General features: G+C 43.5%; 1 protein-coding gene across 9 annotated transcripts in view; it reads right to left on the reverse strand.

Annotated features, from left to right (window-relative positions):
* PTPN13 (protein tyrosine phosphatase non-receptor type 13) overlaps positions 1–24,760 on the reverse strand; it is a 1,045,801-nt gene that overhangs the window by 119,938 nt on the left and 901,103 nt on the right. For all 9 annotated transcript variants that reach the window (XM_069236135.1, XM_069236143.1, XM_069236122.1 and 6 more), the window contains 2 exons: positions 5,020–5,099; positions 4,035–4,090 (listed from right to left, as the gene is read on the reverse strand). In XM_069236135.1, the coding sequence (XP_069092236.1) occupies positions 4,035–4,090; positions 5,020–5,099 (136 nt within the window). The remainder of the gene's footprint in view (positions 1–4,034; positions 4,091–5,019; positions 5,100–24,760) is intronic.

The following is a 24,760-nucleotide window of genomic DNA, read 5'->3' on the forward strand; positions in this document are numbered from 1 at the left end:
ACAGTGATACGTGGAAGCCAGATCTGGAGGGGGGAAACAAGCATTCAGTTGTGATCAGCCAACAGTGTCATCAAGCCCAGTCATGCCCATTCCCCAATGATGTGACTCCTGCTTCTCAGCTTCATGATATAATGGAGCACAAAATGCTATATGAACATTATTAAAAGGCAATCTGGGCCCACTGAGCAAATTGCTCTGTATTAGCTTACTTAAAAAAAAATAGCATGTATAAACCACTTGCCATGTATACCATGGTGATACAGTTGGTAGACTAATGGCAATTCATTAATTTTGGAACATTTCATAAAAGCAAAGATTACAAATCATTAGAAAAGCCAATAGGTCTCGCCTATTTAAGAGCTATTGGCTTTGCCAATGTGTTTTAGCCATGTTTTACACCAGAGCAGCTGCTGTTCAGCATGGCTAAAAGTTAGTGGCATAGAGGTGAGTGGCGTGGAGTGGCGATGACTGGAATGGCAAAGAGTGAAGTACAGTGTTGTACAGGGAGTGCAGAATTATTAGGCAAATTAGTATTTTGACCACATCATCCTCTTTATGCATGTTGTCTTACTCCAAGCTGTATAGGCTCGAAAGCCTACTACCAATCAAGCATATTAGGTGATGTGCATCTCTGTAATGAGAAGGGGTGTGGTCTAATGACATCAACACCCTATATCAGGTGTGCATAATTATTAGGCAACTTCCTTTCCTTTGGCAAAATGGGTCAAAAGAAGGACTTGACAGGCTCAGAAAAGTCAAAAATAGTGAGATATCTTGCAGAGGGATGCAGCAGTCTTAAAATTGCAAAGCTTCTGAAGCGTGATCATCGAACAATCAAGCGTTTCATTCAAAATAGTCAACAGGGTCGCAAGAAGCGTGTGGAAAAACCAAGGCGCAAAATAACTGCCCATGAACTGAGAAAAGTCAAGCGTGCAGCTGCCACGATGCCACTTGCCACCAGTTTGGCCATATTTCAGAGCTGCAACATCACTGGAGTGCCCAAAAGCACAAGGTGTGCAATACTCAGAGACATGGCCAAGGTAAGAAAGGCTGAAAGACGACCACCACTGAACAAGACACACAAGCTGAAACGTCAAGACTGGGCCAAGAAATATCTCAAGACTGATTTTTCTAAGGTTTTATGGACTGATGAAATGAGAGTGAGTCTTGATGGGCCAGATGGATGGGCCCGTGGCTGGATTGGTAAAGGGCAGAGAGCTCCAGTCCGACTCAGACGCCAGCAAGGTGGAGGTGGAGTACTGGTTCGGGCTGGTATCATCAAAGATGAGCTTGTGGGGCCTTTTTGGGTTGAGGATGGAGTCAAGCTCAACTCCCAGTCCTACTGCCAGTTCCTGGAAGACACCTTCTTCAAGCAGTGGTACAGGAAGAAGTCTGCATCCTTCAAGAAAAACATGATTTTCATGCAGGACAATGCTCCATCACACGCGTCCAAGTACTCCACAGCGTGGCTGGCAAGAAAGGGTATAAAAGAAGGAAATCTAATGACATGGCCTCCTTGTTCACCTGATCTGAACCCCATTGAGAACCTGTGGTCCATCATCAAATGTGAGATTTACAAGGAGGGAAAACAGTACACCTCTCTGAACAGTGTCTGGGAGGCTGTGGTTGCTGCTGCACGCAATGTTGATGGTGAACAGATCAAAACACTGACAGAATCCATGGATGGCAGGCTTTTGAGTGTCCTTGCAAAGAAAGGTGGCTATATTGGTCACTGATTTGTTTTTGTTTTGTTTTTGAATGTCAGAAATGTATATTTGTGAATGTTGAGATGTTATATTGGTTTCACTGGTAATGATAAATAATTGGAATGGGTATATATTTTTTTTTGTTAAGTTGCCTAATAATTATGCACAGTGATAGTCACCTGCACACACAGATATCCCCCTAACATAGCTACAACTAAAAACAAACTAAAAACTACTTCCAAAAATATTCAGTTTTGATATTAATGAGTTTTTTGGGTTCATTGAGAACATGGTTGTTGTTCAATAATAAAATTAATCCTCAAAAATACAACTTGCCTAATAATTCTGCACTCCCTGTAGAGTAGAGTGGTCCAAGAGTGTTGTGTATTGGAGTGACATAGCATGGAGTCACGTAGAGTGGCATACACAGGAGTGGCAAAGATTAAAGTGGACTGGTGTTGAGTTAATTGGCGTAGAGTGCTGCAGAGTATTGCGGCAGAGAGTGCAGTTGCACTGAATTCAGTGGCGTACAATGCAGTGATGTAGAATATAGTGGAGTGGAGAAGAGTGGCGTAAAGTGGTGCAGAGTTGAGTGATGCAGAATGCAGTGGCATAGTCAGGTGGTATCAAGCACAGTGGCGTAGAGTGCACAGTAGAGTTGAGTGGCAGAGTGCAGTGGCGTAGAGTGGTGCAGAGTAGAGCAGTACAGAGTGGTGCAGTGTACAATATAGTGCCACAGAGTATAGTGGCATAAAGTGTAGTGGAGTAGCGCAGAGTAGAAAGTGCAGAGTAGAGTGGTGTAGAGTTCATTGGCAGAGTGTGCAGTGTTGCAGAGTAGGGTGTCAGAGTGCAGTGGTGTAGTGTGGCGTAGAGAGCAGTGGCATAGAGTACAGTGATGCAGAGTAAAGTGCAGTGGCCTAGAGTTTAGTGACAGAGTGCAGCTGTGTAGAGTGCAGTGGCACAGAGTGGCATAGAGTGCAATGACAGAGTAGATTCTTTCAGAGAAAGTCGAGTGGAGTGGTGCAGGGTAGAATGCATTTGCTCAGAATTACATAGTATAATGGTGAGAGTAAAGTGGTGTAGAGTGCAGTGGCATAAACTGCAGTGGTGCAAAGTAGATTAGAGTGGCATACAGTGGATTGGCATATAGTTGAGTGTTACAGAGTAAAGTGCATTGGCGTAGAGTGTGCTGGCATAGAGTGCAGTAGCGCAGAGTGCAGTGTTGCAGAATGGCATAGAGTGGAGTTGTGATGAGTGGACTGGTATAACCTAGACTGGAGTAGTATAGGGTACAGTGGCGAAGAGTGCATGGGTATTGAACAGAGTGGTACGGGTAGAGTAGAAAGGTGTAGCATGCAGTGGCGTAGAGTGCAGAGAAGTGGGGTAAAGTGGAGTGGTGCATAGCGGAGTGCAGTGGTATGGAGTGGTGCAGAGTAGAGTGGAGTGGCATAGATTGGAGTATCGATGGTGTGGTAGCATACTGCTATTACAGAGAACACATTTCAATGGAAATTAACAATACATTTGTACAGACATACAGTTTTACTAATGAAACCATACACTGCACAGACAAAAATGAGTGGAAATTGCGCTGCGCAGTGTAATGATTTGTTTTGATCACATGAAAGTATTAGTTTCAAACACTTAAAAAATAAACGTGTGCTTCATTGTGTTGCTAATTCTGATATATTGTGGAATACTTCAATTCATTTAAATGTTATTGTGTGCTAGAAAAATACTCTTTCCTATCTCCGGTATCCAGCAAGATTGTCACAAGAACCCTCTTACTTTGAAGTCTGAGAAAGAAAAGTAAACCAGTGCCCTCAGAAGACGGTGCTTGACATTTGACCTCAGTCCTAGAATGTACAGCAAATGTGATCAGATAAGAACAAGATTTACAGATCCTTTTACAGAAAAGGAGCTCTCAGAAGGATCCTGTAATAAGCTTTTGCAAGGGAAGGTACAAAGTCAAACTTGACAGCTTAAAATAAATAAAAGCGGCGAATGGAAAGCAAGAAAATATGAGTTACAAACCACAAAGCCAATCGCAAGCAGCTGGCAGAATGCATTCCTAGGTCAGCTTTCTGTATGTCCCCAGGCGATGTCTTTAGCTAGGCTGCAACCTTGAAATGGGCAACTGACTGTACAACATCCTTAAATATAGACTTGTTGCCAATTAGAATATGCGCTCTACTCTTGCCACTTGAAACACATCAGCTACTGAAGGCACAACACCAAGCCTTCAGTGAGCGTTCTTATAATATTAAACAGACTTCTGAAACTGTTGTTAAAGTCAGTAAAACACATTTAAGGCCACTGAATCCTCACCTTTTGTGTATCTGCTTGTCTCCACTATATACCCCGGAACAATTTTCCTTCACTGGCTGTGAGAGAAAATGACAGAAATAAAGATTATGTAAGGCTATATTCAAGTATTGTCTAACTTTTAGGTCAAGCCCAATGTCAAGATAAGAAAACAAAGCTAATGAAATGTTCCACAATATTCACTCTAACGAGAGACAGTAGACCTTTATTTTTTAATTACAAGTGTTTGAGGTGGCCTAACAGTTGTGACACAGATCTCAATATGGAGGAGGCATGTGTGGTAACTTTTCAACATGAAAAGTATCTTAAAATTATCTAAGCACTAAATTGCAGGTGATAGTCAATTCCTGGTTTAATAGGTACAACTCAAATAAAACACTCTGTGCAAAGCATACAGTAGACAGGGAAGAGATGCTATCACACTCTGATGAAAATGGAACATCAATAAGGCAGGGTTCTGAGAATGACAGAATTCTCTTAGAGAATGTTCAGTTACTGGAGTGAAACAGAGGTCAAGTTAATGCTATTGTTAAAAAGAAAAGCTCTGTGCCTTTAAACACTATGTATGTCTTTAAACTGTGTTGTTTGATGTGCAATGATGTGCTTCTGAGTGGTCAGTTATGTGTGATGACACGTGTGGTGCATGTTGGATGGTGATAGCACCAAAATACTCATGATAGTCCTCAATTATTAGAGAAAAAACTTGTAATGGATCCTATTGATCATGCCTGATATATTCTGACTGAAGCGGTGTAGGGTGTAATTTGGTGTAATAAATATCACAACAATCACCAGGTCACTAATAATGATGACCTAACACTGCTTTTACTTTTGTCCTTCAGACCCTAGGAAATGTCACTACTGCAGTATTAACCGTGTACTTTGACTGCCAATTTTAAAGTCATCTTTAAAAATTAGATAGCATTTATTACAAAAAACATAATCTACCCCTACAAGCGATGTTCATGTACGATGATCAGTACTTTACCTCAGGAGAGTCTTCAGGTAAAGATGAACCATCACAGTCAGTATCCTCTGCCTTTTCTTCTGGGATCTTACCATTGGATTCTAGAGGATGAACAAACATATGGGAATCCAATCTAGCAAGGCAATATTGACAGGCAGGTTTTACATTAACAATGCTTAATTTCAACATCTCCTGATTTCAACTATTCTGTATCCATGGAAAGAGATCTTTAGTAGATGGATGGTCTTCAATGATACAAGTACTAAAATGAGTGTCACGAAGAACCTAATGTATGATCCTAGTAATGTTGATGGGTTTCCAGACACAATGATAACAATGTTTAAATCTATTACAGTCACAAAAGATAAAATATGAACATTTGAGTGCCATGAAATTCAACAGCACCCAGTGTTTGTGTTCCCCTATCCAAATACTCTTTTACTAATAATCCTAAATTAATAATAATATGAACATTACCAGAGAATTTGGGATCATCTGTCAAAGAAACTCATAACACTAGACCTGTGCATTTACTCCTATACACAAGTGTAACTGAAGAAGTTACTTGCCTTTGATAATGCTTTATCTGGTAGAGCCAATATCTAGGTGCAGACTGCTTATCTTGGAATTTCCTGAGGTGTCAGTTTGGATCTAGAGATTTTTCTACCTGCGTGCCTTTAGGTGGCATCGTTCAGCTCTTCGGCGGCGTCTGAGCCAAATATGATGTTGTGGGTCCTATACAGGAGCCAGCTCGGCGCACTAACATCAGTTTCTTTTCACAACTTTCCATGCCAGAAGTACAGAGCCATTAAGAACACTGACCACTGGTGCATAAAAACTAGGGCTCAGAAAGGGGAGTCCTTGTCCCTATAAATCAGTTCGTAGAGCGTGGAAGATAGGTTGGTCGGTAAGGAATCTCCAACTAGATATTGTCTCTACCAGATAAGAAGTTACTGAAGGTAAGTAACTTGTTCATCTGAGAGAGACTAATAGGTGCAGATTCCTTACCTTAAAATAGATAGCCAATCCTTGCCTCCCCAGAGGTGGGTCTGTGGTCGAAAATCACACCAGAAAGTCATGCAGGACCGAAAGAGCAAAGTGCCCGTCCCTACAGACCAGACTGCCCTGCAAATAATGTTTGGTAAACATGTGCAGAGTTCACGTCTGCCTGAGATATCCAGGACTGGAACTTTGCGTGCTAATACAGTGGTTGCAGCCTTAGCTCTGGTAGAATGAGCATGCAATCATTCAGGGGGTTGCTTCTTAGCCAATGCGTAGCACATCTTAATGCAGAATATGACCCATATGGCGATGGTTCTCCTCTGCACTGTCCAACCTTTCTTCGCACACACATCACCAGCAAAAAGTTGATCATCCACCCCAAACTCATTAGTACGATCATGGTAGAATGGCAACTATCTTTTGGGTCCAAGCAGAGGAGTCTTACCTCTTCCTTTGAAGGATGTGGGGGTATGTAAAAACTAGGCAAGGTGGGGGATTGGTCTACATGGAAGGGCGTAACCACTTTCCGAAGAAGGGAGCCCCGTGTGCGAAGCAGCACTTTGTCAGGACAGATGGAAAGGTAGGGTGGCGTAGATGCAGCTCATTTACCCTGCGGGCAGATGTAATGGCCATAAGGAAGGCTGCTTTCAAAGTGAGAAAACTTAGAGGATGATTGTGGGGAGGCTCGAAAAGAGCACACATCAGGAATGTCAAAACCAATTCAAGTCCCATTGAGGCATAATGAATGGGGAAGGAGGAAAAATATGAGTAAGGTCTTTAAGAAAACTATTTGCAATAGGAAATTTAAACAAATATAGCTGATCAGGCAGCCGTAAGAAAGCAGATTGCAGACAAATAAGCTTTGAGAGTACCCAAAGCAAAGACCTGCTGGGCCAACGAAAGTATAAACAACAGAACCTCAGAGAGGGGGTCAACACACTTGTCTGTGCACAAACAAATTTCTTCCAATGACAGACATATACTGTTTTGTTGGAGAGATGCTTGGCTGCCAACATAACATTATAGACTTTGGGGGGAGGAAGGTCAACAGCTGTCAACTGCTGCCACTCAATCTCCATGCACGAAGGTGGAGACTGGACAGGTTCCGGTAGAGAACTCACTCCTGCTGCTGTGACAGAGGATCCTACCGAAGGGGCAGTCTGATTGGAGGATCGATTGGCATGCTCAATAGCTCACGATACCAGACTCTTTGAGCCCAATCAGGAGCCACAGGGATTACTTCCACCGGTCATTCTTGAGAACTCTGGGCAGATGTGGTATAGACGGAAAGGCGTACAGGAGGTCTGAGCTCAACTCGAGGCAAAAAGCGTAACTGAGCGAGTGCCACCTTGGAAACTCCAACGCGCAATACTGCTGACATTGCGCATTAGCTGCGGAGGCGAACAGATCTAACCAAGGCTCTCCCACTGCTGAAAGAGACCTTGCGCCACCTCCAGATGGAGACATCAACTGTGATCGACTAAGCACTGTCAGCTGAGTTCGTGTGCTCTGGTGTTCAGAGAGCCTGCCAGATGTTGAACCAACAGGGATAGGCCCTGCTGTTCCAGCCAAGTCCAGAGCCGCATAGCCTCTTGGCAAAGGGTACACGACCCCACTAGGCCCTGCTAGTGGCAGTACACAAGGCGGTTATTTTTGTCCATGAACACCTGCACTACCTTCCCTTTGAGATAGGAGAGAAATGCTTTCAATGCTAGTCTGATCGCCCTGAGCTCCAATTGGTTGATTTGGAGTTCAGACTCCGCCACAGACCAGATGCCTCTGATCTCCACCTCTCCCAGGTGGCAGCCTCATCCCAGGAGTGAAGCATCTGTCACCACTGTAAGATCTGGTTGGGGAAGGAAGAGGGATCGGACTCTGACCCAATCGAGGTTTGTTAGCCACCACTGCAGATCTCGCACATTTCCATCCGAGATCTGGACCATGTCAGAGAGATTCTCCAGATGCTGTGCCCACTGAAGCTTCAGGTCCCACTACAGAGCCTACATATGCCATCTGGAATGTGTCACAAGCAGGATGCAAGAACCCTCTGAGGACAGAGGCCTAGAACGACAACGCTCCCTTTACCCTTATCTTGTCAGCTGACAGATGGGGTGAAGTCAAAGAACTATGTTCTTCATTGACTTCTTCTTGCGCCTCAAATTACTCGATCGGCCTGAGTACTTGGAGTATGACGACGATAAAGGGGAGGTCAGCGACCATTCCCAGGATCTTTCTCTTGACCGAGAGCAGGGCCACAAGGAGTTTTTGGGACTGCTCCCTCAAAGCATTAGGAATAATGACCCAGCACTGAGAGCATAATTATGGGTCGTGCTTCAGACACTATAGGCACGCGAGGTGCAGATCTGTTAAGGACATCGCCCAGTGGCAGGATCCACAGGGCTTGAACCCGGTCTTACAAGAAAACATCCTTAATGCACCAGGAGTGTCAACACTCAAAAATCTTCGACAAAAAGTTGAAAAAGATCAGTCAAAAAACGACTGAGGGGTAGCTCATCTTCGAATCGGGGCAGGCTGGTACAGAAAAAAATAACAGACATCAGCATGGTGGGGTCGCACCTACATAGGACCCGTGATGTCATATGTGGCACAGACGATGAAGACGACTGACGCTGAGCTGAACAACGTCTCCTAACGGCACGCAGTGGTACTGCTCGAGAAAAACCTCTGGATGCAGACTGACGCCTGGGGAAATTCTAAGGTAAGGAATCTGCTTCTAGCTGTCTTCATCAGATCAAGTTACTCACATCCGGTAATTCTCTCTCTTTGGTTGTTCTATCTAACCACAGATTCCTCAGCTTTTCAGTTCCCCAAGGCACATGACAGGATCTAGAACTATTCCAGAAATTGATCTGGTGCTGACAGTTTGCACCATCAAACTCAATGGCAACATAACACCACCTTCGATGTGTCAGAAGTGAGACTTAAGTGCCACACTTGTGCACTGATGACAGTTTTCTTAGTGACTAACGCTTTCGGACCTAGACCAGAAATAAATACATTGCAAGCCTGCAAAGGGTCAAAGCTAAGGTGACCTTTTATAAAATCGTAAAAGTCTACTCTGCAGAATGGAGAAGAGGGAGGGTAGTGAAGAATCACCTGTTAAATGGAGAATCCACCAGAAAGAGTGAATACCATTCACTAACAGAAGCGACTGATGAGTAATCATCCTAAACCTACCTGTTTGGCACATGTAAAGAATAAGAGACCAAAGACCTAGATAAGGATGATAGAAAATAACGCCTATAGCAATCTCAAAAGGTGAAAACAAAGAAAATATGTGAACACAGTCTCAAAACTAAACTGTTCCCCTTGGGAATCACTATTTCACTTTTTATTACTAATAAACAGACTTGGAGTTAACACATACTCCCCTATAAATACATCTAATATTAAGAAGGTTGTTCAGGTATAAAAACCACAGCATAGGACAGGGATGAAATATGACAACAGTTATAAAAGGTATATAAGAAACAAGCACTGGCATAGCTAATAGGTCTCAGCTTTAGGACCTTATAAGTGTTCAGCCAGAGCAGTAGGCTTTGCCAACGTCTTTAAGGTATGTTGTACAGCATTTTTGTTAACTTATATATAACAAAGAAGACATTATGTACAACTGAACAACCCTATTAAAAACGTGCCCCAGCAGCAACTGCCTGAACCCAGCTCCCACAGCTGCTACTTGGCCTGGCCAGTTCCTAGGAGCATGCCCAGCTCCCAACACTAGACCTGTTTTTGGCTATAATGTGCTACGTTGGGTCTCATGCTAGAAGCTGGCAATTATGTTTAAATGAGAGGGGCGTTGTGGGTGAACTGGGATAGTGAATATGAAAAACTGAAAATGGGCAGGCTGACATGTTTCTTCATGGCCGTGCATGCCTATCTAGCTGAGACCTAAAAAGTATATCCGAAAGAGCAAGCAGTGGAAGGACATAGGTACTTTGTCCATGCTCCTAGGAAGGGCCAAACAAAAGAAGAGGAAGTGAAGCCAGCACACGCAGAACGTGGAGGAGCAAGCAACTGAGAGTGATGATGATGCTAACCTATGGTAAGCAATGATAGGGCTCTAAGCCTACTTTAAGCTAACAAAATGTATTGCATGTGACAGAGCAGGCACTCCCTCATGCAAAGCTTAAAAATAGTAAAATCCAGGAGGACATCTTTAGAATGACACCAAATTCATTTAGGTTTCCTGTAAATAATAAACTATTACAAATAAAATAGCACCTCCTGGGAAAGAGTTATAGACGCATTAAATAGAGCAGTCGTTGCAAATATTAGACCTTAAGTAGTGCATAATGCATATTAGTCTTACATTAGAAACCAAAGGCAAAATAAATGCAACCTCAGACCTTCTCAAGGTGCACAAAAATAAATACTTCACTGACCAAGTGAATTAACCTTTAAGTATCAAAGACAGATAAATCCAATTGATGCTATTTCGTCCTATCAGGTCTTTGATAAGTGAAAAACAAAGTAAATAAAGAACAAAACATGAAAACATTTTTTGAGAGTTGATTGATGCTGGGAAATGCATTTTTGCACAATAGCTATGCTAGAAACAAAATGTGTGTGTGAAACTTGGTAAAAAAAAAATCAAAAAGAATAAAATGATAAAACAAATAAAACATTGCCCAATAGAAGTGAGGGCTACTTCAAGGGACTTCCATCTCTGAAAGCAGGAATAATAAAATTCTCCCCCTCCTTACATTTCTCTACTTTTACCAGTGGCACAAATGGCTAACTCCTACGCCTTCTGCAGTACACTGTGAAAAGGTACTGGCTGTCTCCTGAATTCAGGCACTGGTGTGTGACGAGCGAAGGACGGTGTTGGGAGTAAAATCAGGCGTGGGTGCGGGCCGGTTCGGCAAAGACACAACAGGCTCCGGACGCCACACACAGACAAAATCTGCCCAAGTAGTACGGGCTGCTCAACGCTCTCACCGCAACTCTGCAGCCATCAGTGCCTCGGCAGACTCCTCCTCCAAACAGACCTTCCTTCAGTGTATGCAAGTGTGTTTGGAAGGAATCCCTGTATGAAACGTAATTGGGAAGGAATATATTGCCACTATGATCATGCATATATTTATGCATAGGAAAGCATAGGGGCACAATGAATGAGTAGGAATAGGGGGGCATTTAGGGACATCAACAAGAATGGGGCCTCCTTTATTTACAGATTTACAACCCTGTTTACAGCAGAGATTGGAAACGACCCGCACTCCTCTAGCACTCCAGATAAAAGTTAAAAGTAGTCCCTGAACAGATCTTAAAATGGTGAGCAGTGTATTTATAAAGTACTTGGTTGCATCTCCGTGGGAAGAAACTAAAAAAGAAAAAGGATGGACAAGGAGGAAGTATTGCCCATTAGCAAGCAAGAATTTTTAAAGGACACTGATATAGACAAATGAAAATGACTGGGAATCACTGGGCAGAGTTGAACCCTACAAAGTATATACAAAGCATATACAACAGGTCGCTAGGTGACAGCACAATCACTATCTAGGCTCAACATAATAAGCTGCTTTTCCAATGTTGAATAATGTGGTTTAATAACAACAAGACCAGGATATGATAGCAATTATCAATGTAATGTAATGTACAGTTCTGTTCTTTCTCTTTGCTCTGATGAAAACAAATAACAACCAATACAAAAAAATCCACCAGAAAGTGTGTTAGTGCAGATATGTGATTTGTTTTTCTGATTGAATTGCAGATTCTGGTCCTCTCTAGATTCCAAAAGCTCTACTTCCCACAAGGTTGGGGAGCTGAGGAGAGTTCTTTCCACCAGGTCCTGAAGGACTGAAAAGGTGAAATAGAGCTCTACACTTGAGAATTAAGACAGTAATGCCAAGTCAAGGCATGCATGAACAACCACATGTCCACCTGTCAGATGTCAGACACTGGAACACCCATAGCCAGTGCTGTAATGGCAGTCTTGGCTTTGGTAGAATGGGCCTGATGACCCACACAAGGCTTATTGATGGCCTTGCCATAACATGTTTTATGTACATTCATCTGGACAAGGTATGATTTTGGACCACCCATTCTTTCTTAGCAAGGCTAAAACAAATAATAAGTTGGTTATCCACTAGATGAGACTTAGTGAGTGAACTATGGGCTCTTTTTGAGTCTGATCAGAAAAGTCTCTCTCCTTCTCCTTAAGGGAAGAGACAAAAGCAGTAAGGACTGTGTCACATGAAAGGGTTACATCACTTTAGTCAGAAAGGAAGCATAAGTACATCACATCAGGCAAGAAAGCGGTATACAGAAGTTGCACTGACTCACCTTCAGCACACTAACAAGGCACACAGAAGTAACTGCGACAAGGAATACCACTCAGCAATCTCAATGAACAACGTGCAAGCCGAAAAAGGTATGCACATCAAGAGCTTAAGGACAACGTTAAGATACCATGGAGGTATGGTGAAGGCTTCAGGAAGGAACATAGAACAAACATTAAAAAAAATGATTCTGGCTCAAACAGATCAAATGTACCTACAAAAAGGGCAGCATGTGTTGCTGCACAGTGAAAGGCCCTTCGCAAATGTTGACTGGTCATCTTTCTGTTGTTAATTGCTGTTTGGGTGTCAGGCTGGTACCAGTGAGGTAAATCCTTTGCCCAGCTTGGTCCATCAAAGAGATTGTCTGAAGGTTGAACCACTGCCCCACATCACCTTGCTTGTTGAATTGGAACAACATCCATTTGATGGATGGGGAAAAGGCCTTAAATGCAACCAAATTGAAAAAAACTTGATATACGATATGATAATGATATGTTGATTCTGCCCCCCCACCCCCAGACCAAAGTCCCCTTAATTCAAACTCCTTAGGTAACAGCCTCAGCCCAGAGATGATACATCTGTTACTACTGCGAGCTCTGGGCGGTTTAGGGAGAATGGCCTGCAACAGTTTAGGTTGACTCTGTCAGCCACCACTGAAAGTCTCTGACTGCCTCTTCTGAAATACAGATGTTGTCTGAGAGGTAACCAAGTGCTAGACCCATTGCAGGTGGAGGCTCCAATGTAAAAAAAATAAATAACACATGCGCTAAAGAGCATGAGAGGCCGTAAAATTTATGAGGCCAAGAAACCCGAGAACCATCCATGCTGGACCCCTAGATCGAGCCCCAACCATCAGGATCATATCCTGAACGTGCTGCAGCCGCTGTGCCTTGGATAGCCCATATAAACTGAAACCTGTGTTGGCTGCAAATTGTGTATTTGGATAGGCTATGGCTTTTTGTGTATTGAGAATAGCACCTAGGTGAGGTTGAACCTGTGCTGGCTTTAGAAGTGATTTTTGGTAATTGAGAGTGAACCCTAATGTATGTAGGGTTTCTATTGTGTATTGAGTGTGTTGTTGACAATGTTAATATTGCTTGATTTTATTAGCCAATCGTCTAGATAAGGAAAGACATGTATGTGCTGTCTTCTTAGGTAAGCTGCTGCTACCGCTAGACATTTTGTGAATACTCTCGGAGCTGTTGTCATGCTGAATGGAAGAACTTTGAATTGGTAGTGTTTTCCCGCTATCATAAACCTTAGGTATTTTCTGTGAGCTGGATGGATGGGTATATGAAATAAGCATCTTTGAGATCTAATGCAGTCAGGCAATCTTGTTTTTGTAGTAGTGGAATGACGTCCTGCAGAGTTACCATGTGAAAGTGTTCTGACAGGATATATAGATTTAGTCTGCCACCCACAGGAGATATGTGGGGTTGTGGCATGCTTATTATTATGAAGTCACTGTTTTGAAGGGGTAGTGACACTTTTTGAGGCCTGGACTTTGCCTCTGGCTCTGAAGTGTTGGCCTCTATGAGAGCCTCTAAACCCCCCCTCTCTGGTATTGTTGACCTTGTTTAGGTTGGGAGGTAGAAGCCTCTGTTTCTTGTCGAAAGGCATATTTAGTGCTGCCTGCTGTATTTCTGGTTTGAATCCAGAAGAACGTAACCATGCATGTCTGTGTATGGTTTCAGCAGTATTTATGCTCCTAGATGCTGTACCTGCAGCATCAAGAGCGGACCTTATCTGGTTGTTATTTATTGCCTGACCTTCTTTAACAATTTGTGGAGCCCTCGTCTGATGTTCTTTTGGCAGGTGTTGTAATAATTCCTGCATCTCGTCCGAGTGTGCTCTATCATACCTTGCTAGCAAGGCTTGTGATTTGGCAATGCACCATTGGTTAGCTGCTAGTGTAGCTACCCTCTTGCCAGCAGCATCAAACTTCCTGCTTTCCTTGTCAGGGGAGGGGCATCCCCTGACGATTGACTATTGGCCCTTTTTCTTGCAGCACTGACAACGCCAGAATCTGGAGGTACCTGATGTGTAATGTAAGCTGGATCTGGTGGTGCAGGCTTATATTTTGTTTAGCTATGCGTGGTGTTAAAATCCTAGCTTAAATATTTTGTCTGCATGCTTGATCATGCCAGGCATCATTGGTAGACACTGGTAACGTGAGTGTGTGGAGGATAGCGTATTAAAAAGTAAATCCTCTTTTAAAGGCTCACTATGCATAAGTACCCCATGGTACGCAGCTGCCCTAGAGATCACCTGTGTGTATGCAGTTGTATCCTCTGGTGGCGAAGGTTTTGAAGGCTATCGGTCTGAGTCATTAGTTGGTATGGGATCTGGATCACACAGATCCCAAAGATCAATTGTATCACCATGAGAATAAGTGTGTGAGTGAGTTGATGAAGGCAATGGTGGTAGGCTAACGGGTGCTGGTGAAAAATAAAGTTGTGGTGAATGTGGGGGAGAAGTCTGCAAGGGTAATGGCTTCTTCTTTTTAAAAATCTTTGCTGGTGGTGGAGTAGTATTGAGATGTTCCTGAAAAGCCAACTTTCTTTTCTTTGTGGAGGAGGTGCAGCAATGATCCTCTCAGTATTTTTAGGGATATGAATCATTGACTGTCTCATCCATGATTTCCAGAACAGGTTGAATGTCAGTGTCCCCAGAAATGTATTCTGATGGTTTTGGTGATTTAGAGGACTGTTCATCATATGTCTTTGTGCTCAGCCTTAATCGGCTTAAAAGTCCTTGTTCTTCTATGTATGAATTATTTTTCGGCTCCGAAGTTTGCAATTTTTTCGGGCCCGAAAATACAGCCTGTTGTTTCGGCTCCGAGGTAGGACGTTGAGGTTTCGACTCCTAAGAGTGTGGATGCCGGCTCGGTTCGGAAGTGGAGCTTTTGGTGGATTTGCTCGACTCCGGTTACGAAGTTGGTGTGGTCTTTTTCGGCACCGAACCTGTTGGTCGGTCGCAGACTAATTTCTTTTGGGTGGAACAATGGCTCTCTGGCTGGCTGTTTTTTTAGGAGTAGGCATAGGGGCAGTCGTACTCACGTGCTGACCCGATGTGATGAGTTGGCTATCCTCCGAAGCAATCTTCTTCGGAGTCGGTGCCCTGAATGGAAACTGCTGTAGCGCCTGTTCTTCCTCAACGGTATTGATGTACTCTGTCCAGTCTTCTGGCTCTCCGGTCACGCAGTGTCTTCTTGGATCGGAACGACCGACAGGCTTCACAGTCTTCTTCTCGGTAATCGGGAGAGAGATGCAGACTACATACCAGGTGTTGGTCTGTGTATGGAAATTTCACGTGGCATTGAGGACAGAATCGGAATGGAGTCTGATCCATCAGGCTTCAGCGTGGTAGGCCCGAACATGCCTGAGTTGGGCGCTTGCGCCCAAAAGGGCATAATCTGGTTTTTGAAGGTACTATCAGCTCGACTATAGATGGAAACGCGATCTAAACAATACCGTTTGGTCAAGGAAAGTTATTTAAAGTTTCCGAATCGAAAATATCGGAGTGAGAGGAAACACGTCCGAACCTTTCAGCGGAAAGAAAATCTAACAAAGGAGTCGATGCCCATGCACACTATGACCGATAGGAGGAGTCACTCGATCCTGTGGCTTGAAAAAGACTTCTGCGAAGAATAACAACTTGTAACCCTCCGAGTCCAACACTAGATGGCGGAAGCAATGAATAGCATGTGTATCTGCAGCTACACATGCCATCAAATATATATATATATATATATATATATATTTATGGAAAATGTCACTTACCCAGTGTACATCTGTTTGTGGCATGAGACGCTGCAGATTCACATGCTGTGCATTATCCTGCCATCTAGTGTTGGGCTTGGAGTGTTACAAGTTGTTTTTCTTAGAAGAAGTCTTTTCGAGTCACGAGACCGAGGGACTCCTCTCTTTTGGCTCCATTGCGTATGGGCGTCGACTCCATCTTAGATTGTTTTCCCCGCAGAGGGTGAGGTAGGAGTTGTGAGTATACTAGAGGTGCCCATGCAATGGAGTAGGTATGTATGTACATAATGTGTATTAAAATAATAGTTATTTACAAATTTACAATTTTCATTCAACTAATAACGGCTAGAGCCTCCCGGGGAGGTGGGAGGGCGCATGTGAATCTGCAGCGTCTCATGCCACGAACAGATGTACACTGGGTAAGTGACATTTTCTGTTCAGTGGCATGTGTAGCTGCAGATACACATGCTGTGCATAGACTAATAAGCAGTAATCTCCCCAAAAATGCGGTGGCTTAGCCTGTAGGAGTTCACGTTGTCTGAAATAATGTTCTTAATACAGCCTGTCCTACTGTGGCTTATTGCGTTGCTAACACATCTACACAGTAATGCTTAGTGAATGTATGAGGCGTAGACCAGGTGGCTGCCTTACAAATTTCTGTCATAGGTATATTCCCAAGAAAAGCCATTGTGGCGCCTTTCTTCCTAGTGGAATGTGCTCTTGGTGTATTAAGTAGATCTCTTTTTGCTTTAATATAGCAAGTTTGAATACATTTAACTATACATCTGGCGATGCCTTGTTTAGATATAGGATTACCTGCATGAGGTTTTTGGAAGGCTACAAACAATTGTTTTGTTTTACAAAATTGTTTTGTTCTGTTAATGTAATACATTAGTGCTCTCTTTATGTCTAATGTATGTAAGTCTGGTTGTGGAAAGAATACTGGGAGTTCCACTGTTTGGTTTAGGTGGAATGGTGATATGACCTTTGGTAGGAATTTGGGATTTGTATGGGGAACCACTTTATGTTTATGTATTTGTATAAAGGGTTCTTGAATAGTAAATGCTTGTATCTCACTTACTCTTCTAAGGGATGTGATAGCAATTAGGAAGGCTACTTTCCAAGTTAAGTATTGCATCTCACAAGAGTGCATGGGTTCAAATGGTGGCCCCATGAGTCGTGTTAATACAATATTAAGGTTCCACGAAGGTACTGGTGGTGTCCTTGGGGGTATGATTCTTTTTAGTCCCTCCATAAATGCTTTGATGACTGAGATTCTAAAAAGCGATGTTGTATGTGTAATCTGCAGATAGGCAGATATTGCAGTGAGATGTATTTTAATGGAAGAGAATGCTAGATTAGACTTTAAGTGTAATAAGTAGCTTACAATATCCTTTGTGGAGGCATGTAGTGGTTAAATCTGATTAGTGTGGCAGTAGTAAACAAATATTTTCCATTTGTTTGCATAACAATGTCTTGTTGTAGGTTTTCTTGCTTGTTTAATGACCTCCATACACTCTTGTGTAAGGTTTAAATGTCAGAATTCTAAACTTCAGGAGCCAGATTGCTAGATTGAGCGATGCTGGATTCGGGTGTCTGATCTGTTGTTTGTGTTGTGTTAACAGATCTGGTATGTTTGGTAACTTGATGTGAGGTACTACTGATAAGTCCAACAGTGCTGTGTACCACGGTTGGCGAGCCCAGGTTGGTGCTATGAGTATTAGTTTGAGTTTGTTTTGACGTAGTTTGTTGACCAGATAAGGAATGAGTGGGAGAGGGGGAAAAGCATAAGCAAATATCCCTGACCAACTGATCCATAGTGCATTGCCCTTGGATTGAGGGTGTGGGCACCTGGATGCGAAGTTTTGGCATTTTGCGTTTTCTTTTGTTGCGAATAGGTTTATGTTTGGTGTTCCCCATCGGAGGAAGTGATCCTGTAGGATCTGGGGATGAATTTCCCATTCGTGAGTTTGCCGGTGATCTCGACTGAGATTGTCGGCTAACTGGTTCTGAATGCCTGGGATGTATTGTGCTTTTAGGCGAATGTGATTGTGAATTGCCCAATGCCAAATTTTTTGTGCTAAGAGACACAGTTGTGACGAGTGTGTCCCTCCTTGTTTGTTGAGATAATACATTGTTGTCGGTTTTGACAAGAATGTGTTTGTGGGCTATTAGTGGTTGAAATGCTTTTAATGCTAGAAACAGTTCTAAATGATTTATGTGGAGTTGTTTTTGTTGATTTTCCCATTGTCCCTGTATACTGTGGTTGTTGAGGTGTGCTCCCCACCCCATCATGGTAGCATCTGTTGTGATCACATCTTGAGGCACTGGGACCTGGAATGGCCGCCCTTGGTTTAAATTTATAGGGTTCCACCACTGAAGCGAGAAGTGTGTATGGCGGTCTATCAACACTAGATCTTGGAGTTGACCCTGTGCTTGTGTCCATTGTTTTGCTAGGCACTGTTGTAAGGGCCGCATGTGTAATCTTGCGTTTGGGACAATGGTTATGCATGAAGACATCATGCCTAGAAGTTTCATTACAAACCTTACTGGGTAGTGTTGGTTTGGCTGTATGCTTGATGTTATATTTTGGAACACTTGGACCCTTTGTGGACTTGGAGTGGCAATCGCTTTTTGTGTGTTGAATGTTGCTCCCAAGTATTGTTGTATTTGGGATGGCTGCAGATGTGATTTCTGGTAATTAATAGAAAACCCTAGTTTGTGTGGAGTTTCTATAACGTATTGCGTGTGAAGAAGACACCGTTGTTGAGTGTTGGTTTTTATTAGCCAGTCGTCTAAATATGGGAATACGTGCATGTGCTGTCTCCTTATGAGAGCGGCTACTACTGCAAGGCATTTTGTGAATACCCTTGGGGCTGTTGTTATCCCGAATGGTAACACTTTGAATTGATAGTGTATGCTGTGTATTACAAACTTTAAGTATTTTCTGTGAGAAGGATGGATGGGTATGTGAAAGTAGGCATCCTTGAGATCTAATGTTGATATGTAGTCCTCCTTTTTTAGTAAGGGGACCACGTCTTGAACTGTTACCACCTGGAAGTGATCCGACTTGATGACAAGATTCAGTGTTCTGAGGTCTAATATAGGTCTTAAGGTTTTGTCCTTCTTTGAAATTAGGAAATATAGTGAGTAGACGCCTGTTCCTTTCTGATGGTTGGGTACTAACTCTATTGCTTGTTTTTGTAATAATGCTTGACCTCTATTTGTAATAGGTCTAAGTGTTGTTTGGACATATTGTGTGCCCTTGGGGGGCACATTCTGGGGGGAAATTTGTGAATTCTATGCAATAACCATGTTGGATAATGGCTAGGACCCATGCGTCCGTAGTAATGTGTGTCCAGTTTTGATAGTATGCAGTAAGTCTCCCCCCCACTGGTGTTAAGTGTTGGGGTTCTGTGACATTGAAGTCACTGTTTGGTTTGGCTTGTTTTAGGTGTTTGGAACTTTCCCCTTCCTCTTGGGAATTGTCCACCTCTATATGAGCCACGAAACCCTCGCCTCTGGTATTGTGCCTGGTAGGTGGGTCTGGTTTGCGAGGTGGAAGGCTCTGGTGTTTGCATTCGAAACCCCCCTCTAAATTGTGGCTTTCTAAACGTGCCTCTGCCCTGTGGGAATAGAGCGCGCCCATGGCTTTGGCCGTGTCTGTGTCCTTCTTTAATTTTTCAATTGCTGTGTCCACTTCCGGCCCAAACAATTGTTCCTGGTTAAAAGGCATGTTCAACACTGCTTGTTGGATTTCTGGCTTAAATCCAGAGCTTCGTAACCATGCATGCCTGCGAATGGCTACCGCAGTGCGGACCTTATTTGGTTGTTGGATATTGCTTGTCCTCCTTCAACAACCTGTTGGGCACGTTTCTGGTGTTCTTTGGGCAAGTGTTGTATAATGTGTTGCATCTTGTCCCAGTGTGCCCTGTCGTAGCGAGCAATTAGGGCTTGTGAGTTTGCGATTCGCCATTGATTGGCTGCCTGTGCTGTCACTCGTTTGCCCGCTGCGTCAAACTTCCTACACTCTTTGTCAGGCGGTGGAGCGTCTCCTGACGATTGAGAGTTTGCCCTCTTTCTTGCTGCTCCTACAACCACCGAGTCTGGTGTAAGTTGCTGTGTTATAAACAGAGGATCCATTGGGGAAGGCTTGTATTTTTTTCTCCACCCTAGGCGGGATAGCCCTTCCTTTAACTGGCTCCTGGAATACCTCTTTTGCATGTTTGAGCATGCCTGGGAGCATTGGCAGACTCTGGTAGGAAGTGTGGGTCGATGCCAAGGTGTTGAACAGGAAATCATCTTCTATTGGCTCAGAGTGCATTGCTACATTGTGGAACGTAGCTGCCCTTGATAGTACCTGCGTATGTGCAGTACTGTCCTCTGGAGGTGACGGCTTTGTTGGGTAACAATCCGGACTGTTGTCTGATACTGGTGCATCATACAAGTCACATGCATCAGGATCATCCTGCGTCATCCCTGTATGCGTAGGTGACTGCATAGGAGGTGTTCCCACCGGAGACAACTGTGGTGAGTGTAGTGGGGAAGGTTGTGGAGAAAAACTTGGTGGTGGTGTTTTTTTCTCTGCCCACCTTCGCCTTTGGCTGCATTTCAGACTCTTGAAATGCCAGTTTTCTTTTTGTTTTAATTGGAGGAAGAGTTTGTATTTTTCCGGTTTCCTTCTGGATATGCAACCTCCTTTGCGTATGGTCTGGCTCAACCATACTTATTTCCTGCTCAAATCTGTGTTTTTCATGCATTTGGCAGGAAAGTCCTTGCTCTTCTGTGTAAGAGCTTCTTTTCGGCTCTGAAGCCGCTTTTTTCGGTGCCGATGTTTCCGATAAAGTCAGTTCCGACAGTCAGTTCCGACGTTATTTTTCTCACCTTGGGTGAGTCGAACTCTCTGTGTCGAGATCGTTCGGTGCCGGAATCTCAACCGGAGTCGGAAGTCTTCAGCAAATCTCTGGCCTTTTTCAGTGCCGATGTTTGGTCACCTTCTTTTCGATGGGTTAAGCCATGGCCTGCTGGCGGTGGCGTCCCCTTGGCCTTAACGATTTTTGTGTGAGTTTTGGACGGGGCAGCTTTTCTCACGGTTTTCTGCATCGTCGTGGTTCGCTCACTTTCGGAATCGTCAGAGTCCGTCCCCTGGATGGAAATTCTTTCCTCCTCCTCGGCGTTGAGTTGTTCTCTCGGTGTCAACGCCATTTGTAGTCTTCTCACTCGTCGATCACGAAGGGTCTTTTTTGATCGAAACGCTCGACAGGCCTCACAAGTATCCTCCCTGTGTTCTGGTGATAAACACAGATTACAGACCAGGTGTTGGTCTGTATAAGGATACTTCGAGTGGCACTTCGGACAGAAGCGGAAGGGGGACCGATCCATTAGTCTTCGTCAATGGATGCGTTCGGGCCAACCAGGCCCCGCTGAACAGCGGAAGCCCCGAAGGGCCGCCGGAGCGCTTCTGCGATTGGTGCCGATACGATAACACTAACCCGGTACCAAGTGAGAACAATACCGTTGAATTTTCGATATTTAGCTATCTTTCCCGATTCTAAATACAGAGCGAAGAGGAACACGTCCGAATCCGTTGGCGGAAAGCAAACAATCTAAGATGGAGTCGACGCCCATGCGCAACGGAGCCGAAAGGGAGGAGTCCCTCGGTCTCGTGACTCGAAAAGACTTCTTCGAAGAAAAAACAACTTGTAACACTCCGAGCCCACCACTAGATGGCAGGATAATGCACAGCATGTGTATCTGCAGCTACACATGCCACCCAACATATATATATATATTCACCACCAGTTCTCTTGCAGTTGCAGCTTGCATCTTCAAAGCAATGCACATACTTCAACTGACGCATATTACTGTAGCTTTTAGGCAGTAATAAAAAAGTCAAGTAACTCTTGCGATTATATTTCTGCTACAAAAGGATCTGACTTTTGTCTAGTGGCAGTTTTGAAGCCATAAAGTAGCACAGAAGGTTTATATGCCTACTGCAAAGATCAAATCTGTATTTTATGTAAATAGCTGAGTGGATTAGTAAAGCCAGACGTTACCTGAGCTATAATGCAAATAAAATGTATGTGCGAGCGGGCCTATGAGATGAAGGGCACTTTTGCTGAGTGGTAGTGAGGGAACCCTAAGAGGAGGTCATGGGAGTGGAGCACCAATAATGATTGTTGGACTAGGCGCCAGAGGCACTAAACACTGTGATGATTAGTATGTGACAAGGTGAAGTAAGTGTGTCTTTTTTGTTTTTTTGAGTGTCTTGAGAGAACTTGATGTTTGAGGGAAGAAGCGAAGGTAAGGTGACTGACCTTTACTGTTGCACGCAACACACACACACACCAGCAATTTTGTGACTGTCTACGTAGGCTAGTGTTTTAGTGCGAGAGTTTAGCCAGTAGCAGAGATGGCGTCTTGTTGGATCACTGCAGCTCAAGCCCTAACTCAGGTTATAGAGGACAGCTCAGATGTAGGATCAGAGACTTAGACAGCAGATAATGAGACAGCATCTAAGGGATAGGAGAATGGTTCAGACTCAGAGTGATTTTTCCGACAACTCTTCCAGTGATTCTGAGGAAGGTGATGAGGACAGTCCTGCTGTCCCTTCGCAATCACAGTCTGTGCAACAGGGCATTGCGGGTTAGCCCAACCTAGTGAGCAGGTGCATGTGGCGGCAAGCACAGAGAGTGCTCTCTTGGGAGCTCTCCAATTTAGTTCAGCCCCTTCTTCCACTACCCAAACCGTACTGTGGAGACATCAAAATTATCTATCACAAAACAACCTGGTTTTGTAAGGCAGGCACCTGCGTTTTTGGTTCCGGTCAGGAATGGATCACCCTAGGGTGAACTGTTGCCCTCATGTAAGGACTAACACTGACCGCTTTGTGATCCATTCCTGACACGGGCACTAGGCCTACCCACACAAGTGAGGTACCATTTATTATCGGGAGACTTGGGGGAATGCTGGGTGGGAGGAAATTTGTGGCTCCTCTCAGATTCCAGAACTCTGCAGCACCGAAATCTGAGGGAAAATCGTTTTTCTGACAAATTTTGAGGTTTGCAAAGGATTCTGGGTAACAGACCCTGGTGAGAGCCCCACAAATCACCCAATCTTGAATTCCCCTAGGTGTCTAGTTTCCAAAAATATATGGGTTTGGTAGGTTTCCCTAGATGCCGGCTGAGCTAGAGGCCAAAATCCATAGCTAGACACTTTCCAAAAAACACGTCAGATTCCAATGTAAAAATGTGATGTGTCCATGTTGTGTTTACTGTCATGGGCAGCAGGCCTACCCAGACCAGTTTGGTACCATTTTTATCGGGAGACTTCGGGGTACACAGAATAGAAGAGCAAGTGTTATTGCCCCTTGTCTTTATCTACATTTTTTCCTTCCAAATGTAAGACAGTGTGTAAAAAAAAGAAGTCTATTTGAGAAATGTCCTGTAATTCACATGCTAGTATGGGGACCCCGGAATTCAGAGATGAGCAAATAACCACTGATTCTCAACACCTTATCTTGTTCCCATTTTGGAAATACAAACGCTTCCTTGATAACTATTTTTCATTATTTATATTTCACCAAATGAATTGCTGTATACCAGGTATACAATGAAAACCCATTACAAGGTGCAGCTCATTTACTGGCTCTGTACCTAGGGTTTTTGATAAACCTACAAACCCTATATATCCCCGCAACCAGAAGAGTCCAGCAGATGTAACGAAATATCGCTGTGAAAAATCTGCCATAGCTGGAAAAAGTTATAGAAGAAAAAGTGGACAGAAATGGCTCTTTTTCAACTCAATGTCAATATTATTAGTTTTTTAGGATGTTGGCAAAAGGGACGCAAATTTGGCGTGAATAGCTTATGTGGACAAAAAGTTATAAAGGCCTAAGCGTGAACTACCCCAAATAGCCAAAATAGGGCTCACCACTGTGGGGGGAAGGCCCAGAAGCTAAGGGGTTAAGGATCATTTATCTGCTTTTGTCGATTTGATTGTGAATTTTTACGAAGATAAGTAGGTACGTATTTTCTTCTCACTCTCCTGTGTTGGTTCTCATACATTGATTGTACACCAAATAGCATTAATAAAAAAAAGTATCAGTAATCAAATCAGGGTTACGGTGGTGCAACACTCCATGAATATATTAAATGCTTGCTTTACTGATACCTGTGACGCTCACAGTGACTCAATATTGCAATGAATAAACAGCATCAGTGAATAGGCAAGGTACACTGGAAGCTCTGGGAATGATGCAGAATGGTAGGGCAGAAGCAACATGCAAAAGAGCCAAATACAGTAAATATTTCTGTCCACAATTTGGATTCACTTCCCCAGGCAATCCTCCTGTTTGGCTGATTGTCAACTGGACTAAATCTTTGATTAGTGCAGTTAAGCTTTGTGTTCTGTCTGTTAAGATAACCGTTGGTAAAATCTCACAACTCTGCGGGTTTGGGGATATTTATAAGTATTTTGAGATTTTTTTGTTTATCTCTTTTGGCTCTTGGTTATGTTTGTGCACTCCTCTGTTTCTTCTCTGTTGGAAAATATTTAATTTGTGCTGCTTGCACAGCCACTCCCCATGGCTCATTGGTGTGGCTTTTAGTAGAACATGGACTGTGTCATGAGGATTTTGTGTTTTCCTTTAAAAAGCATTAACTCTTCTGCTGTATTGGTTACCTTTCAGATTTGTTC

Source organism: Pleurodeles waltl, chromosome 1_2, assembly GCF_031143425.1.
Source record: "Pleurodeles waltl isolate 20211129_DDA chromosome 1_2, aPleWal1.hap1.20221129, whole genome shotgun sequence".
Classification (NCBI taxonomy): domain Eukaryota; kingdom Metazoa; phylum Chordata; class Amphibia; order Caudata; family Salamandridae; genus Pleurodeles; species Pleurodeles waltl.